Source organism: Cotesia typhae, unplaced genomic scaffold (genome assembly GCF_013202065.1).
Source record: "Cotesia typhae breed Kobodo isofemale line unplaced genomic scaffold, CoteBio_Ctyphae contig_4, whole genome shotgun sequence".
In the NCBI taxonomy this organism is placed as follows: Eukaryota; Metazoa; Arthropoda; class Insecta; order Hymenoptera; family Braconidae; genus Cotesia; species Cotesia typhae.
In genome coordinates, this window is record NW_027423748.1 from 5,109,067 (window position 1) to 5,133,346 (window position 24,280).

Sequence of the window (24,280 nt, forward strand, 5' to 3'; positions counted from 1 at the left end):
AAAGTTATTTCAACTACTTAAAATGTTATTAGTTGTTACTCATAAATATTTTTAAGTTAAAATGAAGTGTGTAAAGGTAAAAAAAAACTACCTGAAATTTTTAAATGAAAAAAAATTTTTATACAATAGAATAATTTCATAAAAAAATTTTTTTTTTAATAAAGAGAAATATAGTTTTAAACATAATTTTTTTTTTGTTATTCTTTCTTTCAACGCAGCGGAGAAAATAAAATAAAAACAAAATTTTTACAAATAAAGACTACCATGAGAAGATAAAGCGATAAAGCGTTTGAAATGTATAGTATATTGTGGTTGGTTCGTGACTAGTCATATGATCGCACAGTGATTCAACGAAAAACGTAAATAAAACTTTGACCATTTACTGTAACTTGCGCTTCAACCGTTATAATAACCACGACAAAATAATATTCTACAACATTTTGCGTTTAGTTGCAAGCTAGGCAGTGAGCTGTCTACAAATTTTCAATAATATTATCACATCAATCAAAATTCTGAAAAGAATTTATCTCTGTTTTATAAATAACGAATTATTTTGATTTGTTAAAATGTGGCGACTGTTGCCATGGCTTGCCTTTATTCTAACATTATCAAATGCGTCGTTATTAAGGTAAGCTAATTATTTTTAATATTTTTTATCCATGATACTGTTGCTTATATTCATTTCTTGATCATCATTTTTCATACTAAATTGAAGTATTAATAAATATATAATCATTTTAATTTTTGTTCCATTCTTATTAATTGAATATTTAATAAAAAATCGACAAACATTTACTATTAGCAATTAATAAAAAAAATTTCCTATTTTTTAAAAAATAATTTATAAAAAGTATTATAAAATACGCGTATTTAATTAAATCTTAGACATAGTATTGCATTAATAAAGTTGACCTTTGTTTTGATTAAAGAGGGTCATTCTTAACTTATCAGACTCATAATTTTCCATTTATGCAAATTAAATAATGAAAGAAATCATCAGTTTTATAAAAAAATTATCATTTTTAAATAAACACACTTTACAGTACTGTTTTGAAAATAACTAATTGTATATACAAGTGGATATTTGCTGACATAAAATATTTTTAATCAAATTAATCGATTTTAGAATATATTTCCTGCTCTTTAATTTCATTACAAAACATTCACTCAAGTTTAGCTGTGTAATATATTTATATTGATTATTTATAATAATTTAGATAGTATTTTTTTTATGTTAAAAAATTACTTTCAATAATGAATCATTTTTCACAGAATTCCTATGCATAAAATTCCAACCGTCAGAACAACTTTGAAAGAAGTAGGAACAGAGGTTCATCAAGTACGTCTAAGATATACCAGTAGTTTTTATGATGGAAGTCCAGAGCCACTGTCCAACTACATGGACGCTCAATACTATGGAGAAATCACGATCGGCAAGCCACCACAAAAATTCAACGTTGTTTTTGATACTGGATCATCAAATCTATGGATTCCATCAAAGAAATGTCATTACACCAACATAGCTTGTTGTAAGTAATAAAAATATCAGTTATACTATTGACAAGGGGTTAGGGGTAGTCGGAGACATGAGAAAATTAGAATTTTCAATGACAATAAAATTAGCCGACACTTTTAATTTTTTGATTTTTTTAATTCATTAAATTAGAGCTAGAAAATATTTTTAAAAATTGCACTTATAGTTTTTCAAGTTTTTCACAAGTAAAAATTAAAAAAATTTTTTTATAATTTTTTCAATAAAAAAAAATTCTAAAAATTTTTAGATGTCGGCTAACTTAATCTTCGTGAATTTTCGATAATTTTTTTGCCAGTAAATCATTTTATTTTATAAAGGTAATATGGCATCATTACACAATGTTTTGACTTGACTTGACGAAAATTTGAAAAAAAAAAAAAAAAAAAAAAAAAAAAAAAAATGATAATTTCAAAAGTCATGGCTGTTTGTGTAGGCCCAGTTCTAAAAAAGTTCCTTCGAAAATCAGTCGGACAAACAAAATTAGTTTTGTTAATAGATAATCTTGTGCATGATCGAAGCTTAATTTTTTTTTTTTGAAAATTAACTAAATGGCGGCCTCAGGAAATTTTTCTGTAGATTTTTGGGAAAAAACAAACAGTTAATTGTTTATAAAAAATCAAAATTTTTGAAAAAAAAATCTTTCGATCAGACACAAGTTTTTTTATGTATTCTAAAAACCTTTGTTATTTGTCGAATAACTCAAAAAGTATTTGTCGGATTCACTTCAAATTTTGAGAGAATATTTTTAAGATATTATATTAAAAAAAAAATGTAAAAAAAAATCGATTTTTTGAAAATTCTGACTATTCTAGCCCCTTAATTAGAAAATACAGTGATAAAGAAATTAATTTGATTCAAGGAAAAAAATATTAAACTAAAGAAATCAATTTGAACCAAGTGAAATTTAATTGAATTCAGAAAAACTTTTTGATCAAACTCTTCAAAATGATTTTTTTGGTTGGAGATTTTTTCTCTTGATTCGAGCGAATTTTTCTATCAGTATATATGATTTTCCTTTTTTTTATGTTTACTCCATATCATTTTTTTTCCAGTGTTACACAATAAATACGATAGCAAGAAATCACAAACTTACAAACAAAATGGTACTGAATTCGCTATCAGATATGGATCAGGCAGTCTCTCTGGATTCTTATCTACAGACGTTGTTACTGTAAGAAAACTTATTGAATATTTTATATAGTTCATCTAGGAGCATATTTTGATAATATTGAATTTTTTATAGTTGGCTGGAATAGATATTAAAGATCAAACATTTGCTGAAGCAATGAGTGAACCGGGACTGGCTTTTGTCGCTGCTAAATTTGATGGTATTTTAGGTATGGCTTATGAACGAATAGCTGTCGATGGTGTTAAGCCTCCTTTCAATAACATGTATGATCAAGGATTAATATCTCAGAAGATTTTCAGCTTCTACTTGAATAGGTAGTTAATTTAAAAATAAAAAGATCACTTTTGAATATAACTATCTCAGTTGTTTAAATATAAAAAATGTATTTAAGAGATCCACAGGCAAATCTTGGAGGTGAGATGATTCTTGGTGGATCTGACCCTGAACACTATGAGGGTGACTTTACATATGTACCAGTTGATCGTCAAGCTTATTGGCAATTTAAAATGGACAAGTATGTTTTTGTTATTCTTTCTATAATTATACTAAAATTAATATTATGTAAAAAAATTGCATCTCCATAATTCATGAAAAAATTATAGAATACAAATTGGAGACCAAGTTGTTTGTGAAAACGGTTGTCAAGCTATTGCAGACACTGGTACCTCTTTGATTGCTGGTCCAGTAAAAGAAATTGAAGCAATTAACAAGGCACTTGGTAGTTTACCTCTTCCTGGTGGTGAAGCTGTGGTAAATGGATTAATTAATCCACTAATAAAATAATAATAAACAATATTATCAATTAATCGATGCTCTTTTTTCAATAGATTAATTGCAGTTTGATTCCCTCGCTACCTAAAATTGACTTCGTTTTTGGCGGTCGGAAATTCTCTTTGTCTGGTGAAGATTATACACTCAAGGTATAGCTGAAAATTTTTTATCAATATTGAATAATTAATAATAAGTACTTTTATATAGATGTATATGTATATTAATTACTGTGGTTGAATTATTTTGTAATAGGTAAGTCAATTTGGTAAAACAATCTGCATCAGTGGATTCATGGGTATTGATATTCCACCACCAAATGGACCCTTGTGGATTCTTGGAGATGTTTTCATCGGTCGATTTTACACTGAATTTGATATGGAGAACAACCGTGTCGGGTTTGCTATTGCTAAATGAAACATCAAATTTCATATTTTAATATCACATTAGAAATGGAGAGTAATTTAAAAAATTGTTTTTATTTTAATTATCAATTTAATTTTACCTGCTGAACCGAATTAAAGTAGTTTATTTTTATTTACTTTTACTCTTTTTATTTTCAATGTTTATTATTTATAATAATAATAATAATAATAATAATAATAATAATAATATATAGTGATAGTTATACTCTCAGTAATAAATTTCTAATAAACATTAATATGGTATTTTTTTATTTACTTATTATATATAAAAGATTGAAATTTTTATGTATGAATTCTTAAGTTCTGATTGTTTTTCTGTTTTCAATTTATTTATTTTACTTTAGTTCAAAAAATTCCGAAATTATGCAATTATTATTAAATTTGATATCGTTGGAGTTGTGCCTTTTCATGGTTTCATATCATTTTCACCAATAATCAATTTGTGATGATAAGTATTTAGGCTGTATTCGAAAATGCTCTATTATTAGAAATTAACTTGTATCTCGTGAACTATTGACATTTTTAAAGATATAAACTTATCCTGATGCCACACTCATCAAGGGCTTTCATTTAAGTATCCACATCATTTTTTCATATATTTATATATTTATATATATGTATATATGAAAAATATATCAAAAATGCATGTGGGTACTCAAATGAAAGCTCTTGATGAGTGTAATATCGGGATGAGCTTATATCTTTAAAAACGTCAATATTTAAAAAAGTATAGTGCACTTTAACAAAAGTCATTATTTAATAAAGCAAAATTTTATTTATTTATAGTTCAAAAGTCACGGCAGTCACATAGTGACTGCAAAGTTTCTAGTCAGTATTATTTAATATAACAAATGTTGTATGTTTATTTATGACTTCTTTAGGATTACCTACAAGTAAACTTATGAGATTAAATATCTAGCACAGACAACTTGTAATACTACTTGATACATATAATATAAATATAGATATCAAAACTAATTGATACAAAATGTGTACGATTTAATTTCAGGTTTTTCATACGGTACTAGAAGTTAGAATTACCGTTCAGAACATCATCTGAGTGTAGTCCCGTTATTAAATCTTTGAAATCAGCGCTTTAGCAAGCATTGGTTTTTATCAGCGAATTATCATGATTTGTTGATATATTTTTAGATAAAATTATTGCTTAGTTTACAGACTGACATAATTACATCCATCAAGTTAGCATTGATGGGATTCAGCATTGACCGACATAATTAATGAATGCTTTGAATCTAATCAAGTAACAAATTTAACACCACAAATAAATTTTGTTGTTTAAATAATGACCGAGATACTGATGGTCGATGCTAGGTAAGTGAAATTAGTAGAAATTTTATTAACCCTTGATAAATTAAAATATTAAAATCATAAAAAGTTTTATATTTTTCATTAAACAAATTATTTAGTTATTATATAGTTGAAAAATTATTTAAGTTGATAAATAAAATTCTTATCACCAAAGCTCAAGATGATTTACTTCACTACTATTGATAAATTAATTATTGAATGTACTTTTTATACACATGGAGGTATAGAAAGCCAATAAGGTAGGTATGATATGATGCAGTGTAGTGAAAACATTGGAATTTTTTTGTTTACTTATTTATTTACATTTGCGATTTACAATGGTTCACAACAACAACAATAATAGTAGTAATAATAATAATAATAATAATAATAATAATAATAATAATAATAATATATAAGTGTATTAATTTATTCAATTATGATTTGACTAAGTATATTTTATATTTCAGTACAAAATTCATCTTTTAAAAATCACTCGACTTTTTTATTCGTCTAATGGCATACAGGACCCGATGAAGGCTGGGTAGAGATTTTATAGTATCTTTAAACTCAAAAAAGAAAATCCCTGACTTTTTACACATTTTATGTTTCTCAATTTTTCCATCCACTCCTTTATCCATTTCACTTTGACTGCCTCTTTTCCTTTAAACACATTTAGATCCTCTCCCGTTGCTACTTTTTTTACATATCCTTCCTAAATTTTTAACACTTTCCGACTGCTCCCTGCAAAGCGTTCATTTTTTTTTTTATTCCCAATAAGTACTAATTTCCGTACATTCCACTTACTCCCGCATTTTAGTTTTACCATCATACTTCGACTCATTTGTTTCATCCCAGAATTGTGATAGTTCTTCATCAACTAATTTTTTATACCTCCTATTAAATTTTGACTTATCGATATTGCTTCTCCTCTGATACTTAGCGCATTCCAGTCTGTATCCTTAATGGTTTTGCTCATTTTCTTCCCCAAGTATTTCTTCCCCTAGTAGTATTTTCGAAGCTTTAAAATATTGTTTATTTTCTCTCTCAAACTTCACATTTTCCTCGTTGCCTATTTTTCTTTTCTTACCCCTCCTTTTACACTTCTTTTGTTCTCTGTTATTTCATATGAATTTATGCTCCAGATAGCAGATATTTTTATTTTTGCTCTTTTTTCTTCTTTATATCTATTTTCTTACTTTTTACCTCCCTCTTATCCTCCATTGCTACATTTCATCAATGTGGTTTTTCCTATACTCACTTGTAGCTTCTTCAGACTAAAATTTAGCTCACAGATTCATATCATTCATCTTATTTCTTCTTCATTATATGCTATAACAACATTGTGTGGCATATTTCAAAAAGTAAAACCAACTTCTTCCTAGGTGAGCTAAATGGAGATTCTTCCCTTACTTCCTGTACCGTTAAACACACCTCCGATGTCTCGCCTTATAGATTCTTTTAACTTGCTCTATTAGACCCTCTTCTACTCCAGTTTATCCACACTGATAGAACATTTATGTTGACTCAAGAGATATTTTCTTGATCGAAGAATTTATTTTGGAAGACAAATGATTATTTTGCTTTAAGAATTTCTTGTCTTGATTTAGATTTTCTTGGCTTAAGAGCTATATTATCTTCAATCGATACATTTAAATTTTCAATCAAAATAACATTATCGTTTAAAAAACTTGAAATAATTCATCAAAGTATATTTCAAAAACTAAATAGTCTTTAATTGTTATACCGAAAAAAAAATATTTCTTGGAAATAAGTAAATTAATGACAAAAAAAAGCCATTCTGAACACAAGTCGGTAACATCTTGAATCAATGTTATCGCCTATCTTGAACCAAGAGACAAAAATTCTTGAAAGAAATATATCTATATCGAGTTTCAAGAGTTCAAATTTTGAAGAAAAAAAGTTTCTTGAATCAAGATTGTTTTTCTATTAATGCATTAATATCTCCTTGTCCAGATTGTAAAAAACACCTTTTAGATTAAAAAATAATGCATATGCAACCGTACTTTTCACCTCTCGTCTTTGTTGAGTTTTCTTTTAAGCTTTGTTTATACTCGTCATCCTACCAGCCCTCTGTCATTCGATGTTGATTAGCTTTTCTCCTAATGCAGCACTTTTCCAATTCTTCCTCCAATTTCCACCATTTGGAGTCGTTTCTTTCAAATTTCAGCTTATCTTTACCTTTTTCTAGCTCTGTACCCATTTTTCTTCCTTTTTTTTGTACCTTCTTGTATATTTCATCTTCCAGTTTTGCTATCGATGATTGATAGTCAGAGTTCAATATATAAATAATAAATAGGTTTTATTTGTATCACATAAATTGTGTTTTACAAAGTTTTTACAAAGATTTTTTATATTTAAAAATTTCTCTGTCTTGCTTTCATATTCTTCCTCTTATTTTAACAATGCTTTGATTGAATAATTCTACTTTGTACTGTAGTTCTTTTATAATTATTTAATTATATTATTGCTGTGCACCAAAAAAAATTACACTTGTCTTTCTATTTTTACTTCGGTTGCTTATACTGAGTCCAATATATATCGAACTTTATTATTTTTATGATCTCTCGTGAATGTGAATTAGTAATCCCGTAGTCCATAATTGAGCTGCATACTCCCCTCAATAATATCCATAACCACCACCCTTATTTTTACCATTTTTTCCAGTGAAAACGATTTAACCTCTCTTAATAAATAGCTCCAGTATTTTCCTGTCTTCAGTGTTTAAACAATATATCTTCTGACTATATTTTTTCTCTTTAATTAACCATAATTTCCGTGCTTCCTTCACATCATGTTCTCGCATTATTCCTTCTTTACTATCCTCCATCCAGTTGTTGTATTTTTCCAGCCACTTCCTTTCTTAATCCTCGTATTAAATATTTATTAAACTCCATACTTTATCTTTAATTTTGACTCTTCTCCATAAGGCCCTCTCTATTCACTCTTTTTACTTCTTCTTTCGCCGACTCTCTTCTTACCCTTGTAATAATTTCTTCCTAGACTTTTACTTTCCTACTTTTCTGTTCTTCTTCTACTTCTTAACCGGTTTTGCACTTCCAATTCCATTCTCGACGTAATCCTTCGTTCCAGTTATTCAAACTTTCTTACTCTATCCAGTCACATCCCAACAAACTTCCAAATAAAATCCCAAAATCTCTCTTTTTTCCCCTACAGACCAGCTAATACCATAATATTATACCCCCCCCCCTCCCCCTCTCATTACTATTTTCTTATCTTACTGACCTTCTTTTCTTGTTCTTCTCAGCAGTTTTTCTTTTCCGTCCCACAACCACAGCTCGCCATCTATCCACATTTTCCGAAATCCCACTTTAACCTTTCTTCCTTCTCGTCTGGCTATGTACGCCCTTCTGGCGAGCTCTTTTTGATCTTCTATTTCCTTTTTCGTTCTGTCATTCTCAATAAACATTTTTTTTCCCTTTAGCTTCCATCTATTCTCGAAGATCTCCTTTTTGTTCTTCAACGTCTTCATTTTAACTCAAATCATCTTATTCTGACTTCTTCTTATACTTTTGACCTCATCGATGTCTTCAGGCGTGACACTTGTCCCTAACTCTTCCATGAAAAACTTAGAGACCTGCTCTTTGTTTACAATACCCCTGCTGCTATCCCATCCGAAAATTATCAAGTTATTCTTCTTTTTTTCTTTCTCTATATCTTCTTTCCATCTTACGATCTCGTCAAGTGTATTCTCATTTACTGCTATGTCCTCTGTTATTTTAGACACTTTCTTCATTTTATCTTCAATGCTTTCTATGTTCTTTCTCAATGTATTTATTACACTTTCCATATTCTCGTCTTTCTCTTCCACCTTCTTCTCCAACTCTTTCCCGTTAATACTGTTTTCACAGCATTTCACTTTGATTTCCGCTTCGAATTCTTCCATCTTTCAAGCTCTGCGTTTTTTTCTTCTACCCTCTTAAACTCATTCTTGAGTTCATCATACTGCTTTTTCCTTTCCTCCTTCTCCTCATTCAATTTGTCTAGTACGCTCTTAGCAAAAATAGCATCGTTCTTTGTTGACTCTTCGCTAATATCACGTTCGCCATTTTTTTTGATCCATACTGTCATGCTAAATAAATTTTGAATATTGAATTATTATAAATAATCAATTCTTAAATAGACAGTAAAAAATTAATAATTGAAATTATGGAAATGTTAGCTTACTCTGTAGTAACATAAAGGGTTCCGGTTCTTAGTTCGTTATCGTTGCACTCATTCGATTCGTTTTTCTTGAAATAAACTACAACATCATGGTAAATATTGGTCATGGGGAACTCAATTGGAATTTTCCCGGTATTAATATTAGTCATTGTTAAACTATAAAATCAGAAATTTATTATGAATATGCAGTTTAATATAAATAATTGTCTCATAATACTATTATAAAATAAATAAATTATTTATAAGAAAATTAAATTCAATGAATATCAATTCTTATACAATGAGAGAAGAAATATTATTATTAAGAAAATTTTCTTGGCACAAAAACATATATCCTTAATAATTTTTACCCCAATCAAGTTAAATTAATTCGTTTATTATAATGAAGTCAAATATTTTATAATAAAGTCGGATAATTATATTTTTGTGTCAAAAACTTTATAAATTTAAATGGATTACTTCAGCAAATTTTTGAGCCTACACAGAAAAAAAAATTAACTTGAATCAAGTAAATAATTTTGAAGAATTTCATATTCTTGATTTGAGTAAAAAAATTCTTAAATTAAGAAATTTGTCTTGGTTTAAGTAAATTTTACTTGATTCAAGAATTTTTCGTGTAGATTCAAGACAATGAACTTCTTCAAAATTGTTTTCTTGGTTCAAGAATTTTTCTCTTGATTGAAGTTCATTTTTTTTTTCAGTGTAGGCAATTTTTTCTGAACAATAACTTCTCATTCTTTCAGTGTAAAAATAGATTTCAAACATAAATTGTAAAAAAAAAAAAATATATACTTACAATCAAAGTGGTCATTTATCACTTGAGACAACTTACAATAATGTATTATTCTATGGTGAGAACTTACCATAATATACTTGTGGACATCAACAAAATCATCATTGATAACTAATGATGAGTGTTCTATTTTGATAAACTAGAAAATAATCTGATCTATATAGTACTATATATTAACGAACATTGAATTTTATCCATAATTAATGTCCTAATCTCAATGACATTGTATTCAATAGTCACAATAACAATGATAAAAACCGTCTAATGATTGAAAAATAATTTAATCCTAATTTAAAGTTAATTTATAATTGGGTTATAATTTTATCATTCTTATTGTAAATATTGAATACAATGTCATTGAGATTAGGACATTAATTATGGATAAAATTCAATGCTCGTTACTCTAAATCAAACTGTTTTCTAGTTTATTGAAATAGAACACTCATCAACAGTTATCAGTGAAGATTTTGTCAATGTCCGCAAGTATATAATGGTAATTCCTTAAAATAGAATAGAACTTTATTATCAATAGTTCCAAGTGACGCGATTACCTTGTAAGTTAATTTCTAGTTTTTTATTTATATTTGAAGAATCGAAAATTATTAAATTTTAATATACATTTTTGCATTCATAGTTCTAACTATGGCTGATTTATATCCTGTGAGGGTTCCATCCGAATTCTCTATGAACGCGATTTATAATAATGTCACGGTTTATTTCAAGAAAAACGAATCGAATGAATACAACGATAATGAACTTGGAACAGGCACACTTTATGTTACTACAGAGTAAGCTAACACTTTATAATAATTTCGATTATTTATTTCCTGTTTATTGAGAAATGAATTTTTTTAATAATGCAATATTCAATATTTATTTAGCTTGACAGTATGAATCAAAAATGACGAAGAAAACGGTTTCCAATTCTACTTGAGTGATATTAGCGAGATATCATATGAAAACGATGCTATTTTCATGACAAGTAAGTGTCTGAAATGTATGTGATGTGAGGGTATGAAACAGATTTTTTGATTTTATATCCTTGGAATTGAGGAGTTGAGTTTCAAAGGAGTATCTTTTCATTTTTTATTAATCGAGACAAAAAACTGGTTATAAAAATTATAAATATTTTTATTGAACTTTTTTAATTTAGCTATCAAGTGCTATCGATTATGAAGCTACAATTCGATTTTCATTTAGAAACCTTTATAATTTTCCAAGTAATTAATATTTAAAAGTTAAAAAAACTGCGTTTTTAAAATATGAAAAGATACCCTTTTGAAAATCGGCTCCTCAATTACCCTGATCATAACGATTTTAAGTTATTATTATCTCATTTTTTTGTAGCTTGCTCCAATATGATCAAGATGACGCTTCACAATGAAACAAAAACAGCATCCAAAACGGCATTAAATCAGCAAAAAGTGAGAATCAGATTTTTATAGTTTCAACGAAAGCGAAGATTTAATTTTAAGGGTAAAAAGCAAATTAAAAATTTTTTTAATAATTCTAGATCCAGTAGTGGAAGAATTTCCTGTTTTGGAGTTACCTGAAGGAGTCTCACCTACAGCAGAAAATATCAAATTTTTTAGAGACGCATTAGATTACAAGCTAGGGTCAATGTCTGGAGTAGCAACAATTTATTTCCCTGAAGAGTAAGCTAAAGTACATTTTCATGAACCAATTAAATGTTAAACTATTTTTTCAACTTCCCGCAATGAAAATTAATAATTTTTAAATGTAGGAAATTATTTATATCACCCTTCCCCCGATTTTCGAAAATTGCGTTTTCATCGAATGTCCCTGTTTTGCAGTCCTATGAAAAATCTTTTTAACTACTTCTGTGAAAAATTTTTCAGTGAAAAACTTTACGTCTATCAATTTTGTGTTGAAAATTTTTTTGTTAAATATTTAATATTTTTATATGTAAATTTTAATACTTTTTTGTGTTAATTTTCTTAAAACCAATACAAAAAAGTGTTAAATATTTAATACAATTTTTTTTTGATGCAATGACGCAAAAATTTTTATAACGCAAAAAAAGAAACCGAAAAAAAATTTTAACATAATTTTTTTTAAAGTAACTTATAAATTCTTTCACTGATCAACTCAAAACCTCGTATACACTTTTTGTGTTTAAATATACTACTGCAAAGGCCATTAAGGAAACTAAAATCAAACGATGCGTTTAAAAGATATTGCAGTACAAAAAGTCCTCAAAAATAACGGCGAATTTCAAAACTGGCCTGCAAGTTCCACCACTTTTCAGTTTTCTTTCTTTAGTAAATAAATTTTTCTTAAAATCTAAACTTTTCAGATCATTTTACCTAGTTTACAATAAAGAAGGACCTAAATTGGGTTCGGGCTACGAAGTAAGAGATATTACAGTTATAATTTTAAAGAATAATCAAATTCTGATGAAGACTGAAAGTATGTATCACAGATTATTTTCGTCATCATAATTATTAAACATGATTCAATATTAGTGATTGTTTCTTTTACAGAATCTCATTTCTCAGTCACGATAACGTTGATGCCAGAAAATGTTGAGGATTTCGAAAACTTGTGTAAAAAAATCAAAGAAGCTGAGATTTCTATTGAAGAAGATTCTCCAGAAGATGACGAGGTTTTTGAAGATAACGAAGAATCATAATGGTGATTCTACATCCTCATACTATTGTTCACTATACATTGTTTCAAATACGTCAGAAGATCGATTTAAAATACTATACACGTAAGATTACGTCAAACTAATACGGTATTATCGTTAATTCCATAATGTAATAGAATACATTAATGTCAAAATTCATTACCTACCAAGTTTTATATTTTTATTGTTGTTTTAATCTTATGTTATCATATTTTTTGTATACTTTATAAATTGAAATTTAGTAATAGGTACCGGCAGGTAATAAGACTTAGCTAATGGATATTTGTGATAAAATAAAAAAAAAAATAAATAAATAAAAAGCTTAATAAAGAATTTAATCAAAAAGTTTTTTTTTTAATCATTATTTAAGTGAAATTTTTATAAGATATAAATTTAAAATGGTATCTTTTACCATACACAAAAATAGACTTAAACATTTAAGAGAAATTTACAATTAAACCTTATTTAATATAGTCAGATAATTTTAACCTACTTTAACACAATTAATTTTTTTATTTAATTTTTTGTTTTTATTTACTAGAATTTACAGAGATATACTGTCATCGTCATTGATTTGTAACGATTGACAATGATTCGAGTAAAATAAAAAATTCTCAATTTGGACATCTCCCTGTTTAAAAATATTGATTGAAAAGAATTAAAAATGATGAAATAATTGAAATTTATGCACGCATAAAAACGATTTTGTTGAAATAACAATAGACGGGATAACTGAAAAATATGTTGTGGTAACAAATGAATATAGTTATAGCAACAAATCCATTAGTTACATTAACAAAATGTTTCAAGTTGTACTAACAAACCAATTTGTTCAATCATAAAATTAATTTGTTTCTCTAACAAAATCATTTTGTTGCTGCCATAAAATGACTTTGTTGCTGTAACAAAATGACTTTGTTGCAATAACAAAACTAATTTGTTACCAAAATATTTTCCAAATCCTCTAAAGCTTATCACGAAAATGATTGTGTATAATGAAACTCAATGGGTTATTCCAACAAATTCTCATTGTTATTCTTACAAATTCTCTTCATTACTTCAACAAATTGTCTTTGTTACTCTAACAAATTTTCTTTGTCATTTTAATAGAACAATTTTACTGTTTTAACAAAAAAATTTGTGATACCAACTAAAGTATTTTGTCGAATCAACTAAAAGATTTTGCCATACTAACAAAATTGTTTTGTTGTTATAATATATCAATAACTTGTTATATCCTAAATTTTATTATTTTAACATATGATTTGTCATCCCTATGTTAACAAATTCATTCGTTACCACAACATATCTTAGATTTTCTTAACAAAATTTTTTTCTGCGTGTGTAAATACAAATACTATCCATAAATAATATAATTGTATATTCATTGTTATTTCAATTAAATTTTTTTTATATTTTGTCATGATCTTGTACAGCCCGTAATATATTTGAAAAATATAAAACCACATAATTGTTGAAGGGGAGTGTCAATAGATCTGAAAACCAGATTGATGTTGATAATTTTAATTCAAACATTATGAAATTTCAGCTAATACCCAGTACTATCTAAATAGCATCCAGTAATATCTACATTCTACTCAGTGTTATGCCAGATAGTACTTATTAACATTTCGATAGTAACTTATAAGTTATTAACAAAGCTAAAATAATATTTGTTGTTAATTATTTTTGTTATTATTCATTCCATTTCCAAATTATAACTATATTGTAACAGTAAAATAATTTTTATCTCAGCGTATAATCATAAATCAAATGTCTACCTTAGTCATTTACCATCTTCGAATATACTTGCAATATATTATATTTAAACTTCTATGAAATACTATACTGTACTCAAAAATATTTACGAACAATAATTATCCATCGAGTCATATACACTGTCATTTCCTTCTCACAATTCTTGTAACAAAAACTTGTACCTGGATTCTCAATGCTGATTACCCTAGTGATATACAAATTTCAACCATCTGACCCAGGTAATATTTCTTTATTATATTACCTTGGGATAATTTAAACTTCCAGTTTACTTGAGTTATGTGTCATTCATCATCAATTTTTCTATTACTTACTCAAACTCTGTACTTTAAATTTTTCAACCCCCACTTCCATGATAAGACTGCCATTTTCATTTGCCAAACGATTACTTTTTCATATACTTAAGCTTAGTTCCCTTCAAAACTTGTTGGTGTTCAATAGTGGTTGATAAAATTTGTCCTAACAAATATGATTCATTTTTTTTCCTTCAATTCTGTTCTCAATAATTAGTGCATCATTCTTATAGATAATTTTCATATAATTTATCCTTAATATTTATAAAAAATTTTTTATGTTTTGTGTGGATAATTTTCATATTATTTATCTTTAATATTTTGTATAAAATTTTTTATATTTTGTGTGAATCAGTTTTATTTAACTTTTCCAAAATTGTTGAAGTGTTATTTTGACAGCTTTTTTTTTCGAATTATTTTTTAAACGTTGTTCTGTATAATTTTTACCACAATTTGGTGGCAAGCTTAACAATATCTTTGGGTCTTTGTTGCATATAATTTGGACTCTATAATTTAATAAGAACATCACCTACCAATATGTCTTTCTCAAAATTAAAACCAATAACAACAGAAGACTTTGTGCTAGCAATCGCGGTGAGCTGTCCATTTCAGATGTTGTACCACCACTATATCTCTGACCTGGTAAACGCGAGTCCAAAAGGCAAGAACGACACCTGGATTGCCTTCTGCAAATCTCTCCAAGGATCCGATCAGCCAGTAAAGCGTTCTTGGCGTGTCTGGGTCCACAAAATCTTCATGAAGAACTTACACGAAATAGAATTGGAGTTCTGGCAGAGAAGCTACTACATCAGCGACCCGGCGAATTCCTTCAAGATTCTGGGGTACCTTGAAGAAGCGATGACTACTACGAAGCTGACTGAGCAGGAGATCAAATCGACTAAAAAATACCTAAGAGAAAGAAGTGGTGTTGAGTGTGGAGAAAGTTGCAGTGATAATGACAGCAATGATAGTAAAAAGATCAGTTCTGATGAAGAAATCATTGATGTTAAAGTTAATGAAGAATCTGGAGTTCAACCAGATGGCCTTTATGACCAGGGTTCCGAAGATAGCGGTCTAGGATCAGCTGATGCCCCTAAAGGAAAAAAATCAGCTAATGTGGCGAATCCAAATCTGGAAGCAGCAGAAAATACCATCAAACCAATTGATCCTGCACAAATTGGGCCTTTAAGAGTTAATCAGATAATTACTTGTCTGTACCGAGCAACTGGACTAGCACTAGCTAAAGAAAAAGAAGAAGAATTTATTATAGCAGCGATGAAGAATTTATCGACTAAAGAAACCGAGAATGATAAGGAAGCTGCTACTGTTAGTTGTTCAGGTACACTGTAAAAAATCCGGAGTGAATCGGGAGTGAATTTCACTCCCATTTCACTCCCATCACTCGGAGTTCCGGAGTGAAGTAATTAATCACTCCGCGTAGGTAGTGAATCCGGAGTTTTTGTTTGCGGAGTGATTCCGGAGTGATTCCGGATTTCACTCCGAAAAACATCCGCGTTCGGAGTTTTTAAAAAAAATAAAATAAGGATGAATTTTTGTTCTACAAAAAAATCTCAAAATTAATTTACTATAAATGATTTATTATAAATCAACAAATAATAATAATAATAATAATCAATTTTTAATATATTTATATATATCATATATATGTATATATGAAAAATATATCAAAATGCATGTTGGTACTGAAATGAAAGCTCTTAATGAGTGTAACAGCGGGATGAGCGTATATCTTTAACAACGTCAATAGTTAAAAAAGTACAGTGCAATTATAACAAAAGTCATTATTTAATAAAACAAAATTTTATCTAATTATAATTAATTTATGAAAAAAAAAAAAATAAAAACATTATAATAATAATTAAAATTAAATATTATTAAAAATAATAAATTAAACTTTTAATAATTAAATATAAAAAGGGTTTATAAAAATATTTTCTTTACAAAAATTTATTTATTTCTAAATTCATTTATTTTGGGAGTGAATGCGGAGTGAATTTTATTATTAATAAAAATTAACTCCTTCTCGGAGTAAAAATCACTCCCGCTGGGAGTGAATCAATTAAAAATCATTCACTCCGCGTTCACTCCGCGTTCACTCCGCGTTCACTCCGCAAATTTTTTACAGTGTAGTTATGAGCAATCATGCCGTGATTTTCATGCCGTTTAGTGAGAAACATTTGGATTTAGAGGCATAGATGGCCTTTGTAAACTTGAAGTTTCTGCTGAAAAGAAGGAGTGATAGTAAGCAGTAAGCAATGAGGAGTAGAAGAAAGAGGATAAAAAGAAGTGAGAAGTAATTAGAATGAGATTTAAAGTATTGTTATTGATTTTTATAAATTAACTTAAAATTTAAAAATTTTAATGAAATGAAATTATAAATTAGGATTAAGAGCAAAATTACTATCATCATTATTCATAATTTTTAAAATAATTTACTTGTCAAGAAAAAAAAAATAAATAAAATTTCAACATCATTTAAAAAAATTATCAAAAATATTATTATTGATTTTTTATGTTGAGTTTTTTTGTTCAATAAAATTTGTGTAAAAAAATGTTATTATAATTATTGAACTATGTATAAATTTTCGCAAAATAATTATTAATAATTTATGTGAATAAAAGTATTGATATAATTAAAAATTTGAATAAGTTAACAAACGTATGTACATTTTGTGATAATTTCAATAAATTTTTGGATTCTCTGAGCAAAAATAAATCCCAGTTACAAACTTTTAGTTTTATATTTTCTTTTATTATAACGTATTTTCTTTTATTCGTTTTTAAATGTGAAAAACACATTTAAAGCACATTTGTGCAGCTAGAATAAGAAAGCCTGTATAGGCTTGATTTTATGACCTTAGATACTTGAGTTGTACAAAGGACTCCTGATTTTACACTTTACAGTACCAAGAAAGGTACTGTTAAATAAGAAAGGCAATTGTTATTTTCTAGTTTTACAGTCTACACGTATTATGCACGCAAGAAGTAAGAGAAGAAACTTCCCCTCCATGGTAGGGGAAGCCGAATCTGAGAAGCTCGAATTTATAAGAGTTCTACTGGGCAAAAGTCCAGTCTAGGAGGGAGTTTTCTACAAGAAATCTTTAGAACTTTTTAAGAAATATTAAATTTATTTTACGTGTGAAGAGACACATTTTTTGATTGGGTTCAAATTTTTAGTAACATTAATTCTTAACTATTATAAAAAATTACTTTTTTTTCAAGGTCTTAGTTTATAATTTTTTAATTCATTTAGTCTTTGTTCATCTTGAGAAATAGATTATTATTAATAAAAGATAATTTAATCATTAAATTGTAAATCAAGTTGCAATAATTATAATTTTTAAAATTACTGCCTCATCATTCAAATTTTATATTGACTAGAAATTTGAATAGCGCGCTGCGCGCGCGTGCCTTAATTTCAACCAATAAGAAATCAAATCCCATTTTTTTGCGAGTTTCGCCTATTGACTAACTTCACACTCTCATGTATTTTTATTGTAAGAATAATTCTAAATAAAAACAACATTGACAACGGTGAAACAATCCTTTGCATCGGTATAGTAGAGCTTGAAATTATACAAAAATATACATCAGCAGAAGAATGAAATTCAAACATAAAAACTATTAAGTTGTCAAACAGTAATTCGGTAGAACAATAATTATTTCGCAATTGCGATAATAAATTATTATTCCTTTTTTATTAAAAAAAATAAAAATGTAAGTAAGGTAAAGTACCCAGCTTAATTATTTTAAATATACATTAATTAATTTCTGACATGAATACTCAAACATTTATTTTTTTTTCTTTCAGCTGACTTAACCTCTAGGACGTTTTTTTCCAGTGAAAATGTGTGGTCACAGTTTTGAAAATTAAATTATTCTAAAAAAAAAAAAATTGTATATTTTAAGTGCCATAAATGAAAAATTAAATTAAATAACTGTTGACACAAGAAATATTGTGTAAATTTAATAATGGCACAATCACCGGGTTTATTGAATGATATTCATGAAAAAAATAGCCGCTTATTATTTTATAAAAAACCGATAAAAAAAGATAATTACAATTTGGACACTGATTATGATTATTCACATCAAGAAAATCGAAGACGAGACTTGTTAAATCGACAAAAAGAGTAATATTTTAAATACGTTTTTAGTTGTAATTAATAATTAAAAAAAAAAATTATTGCAATAAATTATGACACTGAAGTTGAGAGACATTTGATAATTTTTAGAATTTTTTTAACAAAAAAATTATAGCAAGAAAATTGTATTTAAAAATTTCATCTTTAGAAGCTCTGAAAAATTGTAAGTGACATTTTTATAAATAATTTTCTATGCCTAGTTCATTTTTCAAGAAAAAAATTCAATAAATTGTCAAGTGTTTGCTAACTTCAGCGTAATAATAATTTATGTTGAAGTAGACTAAAGTATTTTTTAAAAAAAATCTAAAATAAATCATTGCGTAGTTTACATTGATTAAAATCAATCAAACAATTGTTTAGAAAATTGATTATTCTAAAAAATACTTGAATTAATTTTTTTTAATTATTGTTTTAGAAGCAGAAGTGCTGTAGTGAATTCGGCTCGTGCAATATTAGAAGAAGTGTTATTGTCCGAAAATGAATGTGACGAGCCAGCGACAATTGATTATAATTATCGCTTGAAACGAAATAAACTTTATATAAATACATTGATGTTGTCGGAATGGATGATGGATGTACCTGAAAATTTTTGTGATGAATGGTTTATGTTACCTTGTCCAAAAGGAAGACGAGCTCTAATTGTTGCACGTAAGGTACGTATTTTTATTATTGCTTTATGAGTATTTTAAAACAATAATTGTAAATATTTTTATTTATACCGTATATCAAAAATTACAGGGTAAAACTCAAGTATTTACACGACGTGGAAATAAAATTATAGAATTTAATTCAGCGTTACCAGGAGGAAATTATGAAAACCACAGTAAGAATAGCACTATATTAGATTGTATATGGGTTAAAAAAGACCAATCATATTATGTTCTTGATGTTTTAAATTGGTCTAATCAAACACTATTAGATTGTGATGTACGATATTATTTTTTATTTATGATTTATCTACTGATAGATAATTAATTCATCAATAATAATATGCATTTTTTCAGGCTGAATTTCGCCACTTCTGGCTCAGTTCAAAACTTGGAGAATCTCCAGAATTTAGTGAACAGAGTAAATTTAATAAATATCCTTTTGTGGCATTACCAAAGATTTTTTGCAATGAAAATTTATCAGATTTCGTGCACAACTTGTCGCTTAATCTTCCATTAGATGGATTTTTATTTTATCATCGTAAAGGATTTTATATGAACGGTCATTCACCGCTTGTAACTTGGCTAAAACCTTTCATGATATCTGAGGTATTAAGTATTGCGGTACCTCCTGAACTAGATAAAAAACCAGAAGGATACCTCGACTTTAAGCATTATATTCTTTCTAAAAATCGTAGAAAAAAAATCTTAGAAAGTTCAAATGAATCACAAGTAAGACAGCATTTATAATAAACAAATTATTTTATTTAATATTACAATATTAATTATTAATTATTTTTTTTTTTACAGATGGATGTGGCAGTTGATGAAGATTGTGAAGAAGAGTAATGTTAATTAAAATAGCTTAACTTATTTATTTAAATAATTTACAATTTTTATTTATAATAAATTATAGATTTTTAAAAACCGCTCTAAATATATTAAGTTATTTTAAGCTTATGTTTAATTTAGTTTTCATGGTTTACTAACTCAACTTTTCTGTTAAAGAATTAGCACTTGAGTTTGTAACCGAGTCAAAATTAGTGTATAATATTTGAACAGATTTTTCATTAAAATATAACAAAATTTTATGAAGGACATCTGTTGTTTTAACGTTAATCTGTAAAAATATTTAAGTTGATTTAATACTTAAAATAATTGCCGATAGTTACAAAAAAAAACTTACTCTGTTGTCCATTACTTTAAAAGTTGGAAAAGTAATTCTGAATAATTTTAAGAGACCGAGTTGTATACCAGCACCAACTAATGCTTGACCAAATAGAATTTCATGAAATTTTTTTACTTCTTCTAATAAAACTTCTGATCCATTTTCATAATCTGCGTTATCACAAATTCTATAACCCAAGTAAAATTGTTATTAGTGATAATTTAATTCACTCAAAAATTCAATATTATTTTTTAACTTACGCCTTCCATAGATCCCTTAGTGCTGTTACATCACAAGTAACATTAATACTATCTGTGATTGAAGTATTTGGAATCTTATATTCTAATTTAACTTGTCCTTTTGATGAATTATCCTTACTGGAATGTAATATTCCCGGTACCAACCACTGCAAATCTTCTTCTGTTGCTGTAAGTGGTATTATTGTACAATCAAACATTATGTTTAAAGTTTTATTAACCGCTCTGATAGCAGTTTTGTTCCCACGACATAATAAAAGTGGTAAGTTAGTCGATTTTTCATTCTCTAAATCAGCAATTAGAGGCCCCCAGGATGTTAAGATACCGGTGTAAATACAACTTGATACTTCATCAGTCAATTTTTTAATGTATACTTCAATCTGAAATCCAAATAAAATAATTTTATACTTAATAAAAAACAATATTTCGCGTGCCTAAAGGTAAAAGGGCTTACAACAATTTATGCGCCCTTTTACCATTGCAAAGGTATTTTTTTTATTCCCAATCAAGGAGTAGACACAATTTACACTTAAAATTGAAAAAAAAAAATTTTTAAGGTAAAAGGGCGTATGTCTTCAATTACACGCCTTTTTACTTTTAAGAATTCGAAATTTTGGTGATCTAAAGGTGAAAGGTCGTATAATTTTTTTTCGGCCCAGTTTACAAAGGAACATATTCGTAGTTTAAAAATGTGAAAAAAAAAACTTTCTGTGGTAGTAGCGGCGTAAAATCTCAACTGTACAATTTTTTAAAGTTACAAAAGAAAATATTTCCAAAAACAATAAAGTACGCGTGATTATTTTCTCCCTTTTTATTTTAAGAAATAGTTACTATAAAATTTAAAAACATGAACAATTATCACGAAATTATCATTTTTGAAGAAAAATGGGAAATTTAAAAATATTCAAATGTTATAATTTTAAAAAATATTACAATTTAAAAAAAAAGCGGGAAATTTCAAAATATTTAAATATTATTTGTCATTGTGATTTTTGTATTACTTAATTTTTACGAAATTTGTTTTTGATTGATTTATTTTCTATTTGTTTATATTAGACTTTGTAAATGAGGCTGTCATTTTAGCATAACTCGTCTTGTGAAACTATTATTTAACATTTGGTATCAAAACTACAATTTTTTTTATGCGCCCTTTTACCTTTAAGTAATACTTTTCTTAAAGTTGAAAGGGCGTATGTCTTGAGATACGCCCTTTCAGCTTTAGGATACCAACTTTTTTTTTTCTTCACAGATTTTTACATTTCAGACAATTTTAAAACGAATGGCAAAAAAAAATTTTTATGCGCCTTTTTGCTACAAATCCCTATTAACCCTTAGCTATAAGCCCGTTTAGCTTTAAGCACGCGATTTCCTAAGTCGTGATTAAAAACTCCCAGGAAGTCTTAGCAAGTTTTCAGATAAAAATTAGTACGCTTTTTTATGAAATTGTATTAACTTATATCAATTTAGTTAATGTATATATGATTAGCAAAAATAACTGAGTTGAATAGAAAGTTTATGACACCTATGCTTCAATGTTTTCTTAATTATTGGTGAACTAATTAAAATTTTAGAAAATGAAAAAATTTTAACATAATATTTATTTTATGACTTACGTACTTAAGTCAAGTTTTTGCAACATATTAATTCTTAAACATTCAGTCCAGATAAATCTTGTATGATTTCATAGGAGTTTTTACTGACGAATTAAAAATGTTTAATACAAATAAGTATCAATTTATTAAACATGAAAATAATTAAAAAATCAAATACTTTGATTGCCGGTGGATTAGTTTCATTCAACTGAGTAGTATTATTTTCAGTAACTGTAAATTTCGCTTCATAAGCAACATCGTGGTGAGGTAACATTGATGCTATTTCCTCTCGTAATCTTTTACCATATAATTTCAATATTCGTTCATTATTCCAAGTGAAATTGAATAATGCAGATATACTCCACATATACCAAGTCTTCTTGATGAGATCTATAAACAAGTATAATCCAGTAATCATAGTAAAATTATAAAATCATTTTTTCCATTAGATCAATTATAATATAATACACAGGGTGTTTTTATTTTTAATTATTAGTTATTTACTCATTTCCTTTAATAGTTATAAAATTGTCCAATCATTTACCTTGTAAAATGTCAATCCCATCGTCATTTTCATCGGCTTCTGTTGCCGCCAACGGTAATAAACAAAATTGTTGTCGGATTTTATGACTGGCTAATGAGTGAGGTCTGTACATTATCTTAGCTGCTTCACCATACATTCTCTATTCCTAAAAAATAAATTAATTTTTGTAAATATATCTAATTAACAGTACATAAAAGTTATCAATTTTATCCGAACAAAATTAACCGACAGCTACTTTCAAATATTTTTAGCTCAATGATTGTAAAAATTTAAGAAAACATCAAAATTTACAGGAAAAATTTATAATACTGAAGTTAGCGGTCAGCTGTCAATTTTAAAAATTTTTTTAAAAAATTAATTACAATAAAAAAATGCTTCTAAAAATTTTAACTTGTAATTTTTATTAATTTTCACATGTGAAACTTTTTAATAAAATTTTTTTTTTTAATAATTTAGTTGCTATAAAATTCAAAAAAAAATTTTTAATATCTGTTAACTTTAGTGTTATAAAAATTTCCAAGTTTTTTTTTTGATTATTTTTACAATAAATTAATTATTTATAAATTTTACGTTTTAAATTTTTTGAGTTTTTTTTAATAATTTAATTAAAACAAAAAAATAATTTTAAAAAATTGCACTTGCAATTATTGAAGTTTTTAAAAATTTTTTTGTGATAATTTTTCAATAAAAAAATTCTAAAAATTTTAGATGTCAGCTAACTTTATTTTTAAAAATTATTGAAATTCTGTTGGAATTATATCTGTATTAAATTTTACTTACAATGTAATACTAACTTAAGTAATAAGCCGCTCTATTTTCAGCATTAAATATTAATCTAAACACAAAAGAACTTCACACATATTTACAGTACAGTTAAAATAATAAAACTAACTAGATTTATTTCAGATGAAAATAATAACTCAAATAAACAATTAAATCTAATTATTTTTCTAAAACGAGTAATAATAACCGACAACATTTTAAATATACATATTTACAGCAGACATGTGGACTTAACTATACC

At 27.0% G+C, this 24,280-nt stretch overlaps 3 protein-coding genes across 5 annotated transcripts; 2 read left to right on the forward strand and 1 right to left on the reverse strand.

Moving 5' to 3' along the window:
* Positions 1 to 359: 359 nt before the first annotated feature.
* Cathd (cathepsin D) lies at positions 360 to 4,092 on the forward strand. The gene is made up of 8 exons (XM_074242515.1): positions 360 to 628; positions 1,273 to 1,529; positions 2,587 to 2,705; positions 2,778 to 2,977; positions 3,055 to 3,177; positions 3,266 to 3,413; positions 3,491 to 3,583; positions 3,687 to 4,092. Exons 1-8 carry the CDS (start codon positions 567 to 569, stop codon positions 3,846 to 3,848), a joined length of 1,164 nt encoding a protein of 387 aa, XP_074098616.1. The 5' UTR covers positions 360 to 566; the 3' UTR covers positions 3,849 to 4,092.
* A 14,312-nt stretch (positions 4,093 to 18,404) lies between these two features.
* On the forward strand, positions 18,405 to 20,793 carry Snup (snurportin-1). Of its 2 annotated transcripts, none has more exons than XM_074242253.1 (6): positions 18,405 to 18,629; positions 18,715 to 19,036; positions 19,464 to 19,701; positions 19,787 to 19,975; positions 20,053 to 20,427; positions 20,506 to 20,793. In XM_074242253.1, exons 2-6 carry the CDS (start codon positions 18,876 to 18,878, stop codon positions 20,542 to 20,544), a joined length of 1,002 nt encoding a protein of 333 aa, XP_074098354.1. In that variant the 5' UTR covers positions 18,405 to 18,629; positions 18,715 to 18,875; the 3' UTR covers positions 20,545 to 20,793. The 2 variants fall into 2 exon arrangements, with proteins under 2 accessions (XP_074098354.1, XP_074098355.1); XM_074242254.1 differs by having other exon boundaries at positions 18,405 to 18,620.
* LOC141527022 (uncharacterized) lies at positions 20,661 to 24,230 on the reverse strand. 2 transcript variants are annotated; one of them, XM_074242252.1, is made up of 6 exons: positions 24,051 to 24,230; positions 23,257 to 23,401; positions 22,891 to 23,102; positions 21,124 to 21,500; positions 20,882 to 21,050; positions 20,661 to 20,815 (listed from the first exon to the last, which is right to left on the reverse strand). In XM_074242252.1, exons 2-6 carry the CDS (start codon positions 23,390 to 23,392, stop codon positions 20,681 to 20,683), a joined length of 1,029 nt encoding a protein of 342 aa, XP_074098353.1. In that variant the 5' UTR covers positions 23,393 to 23,401; positions 24,051 to 24,230; the 3' UTR covers positions 20,661 to 20,680. The 2 variants fall into 2 exon arrangements, with proteins under 2 accessions (XP_074098353.1, XP_074098352.1); XM_074242251.1 differs by having other exon boundaries at positions 24,037 to 24,230.
* Positions 24,231 to 24,280: the final 50 nt, after the last annotated feature.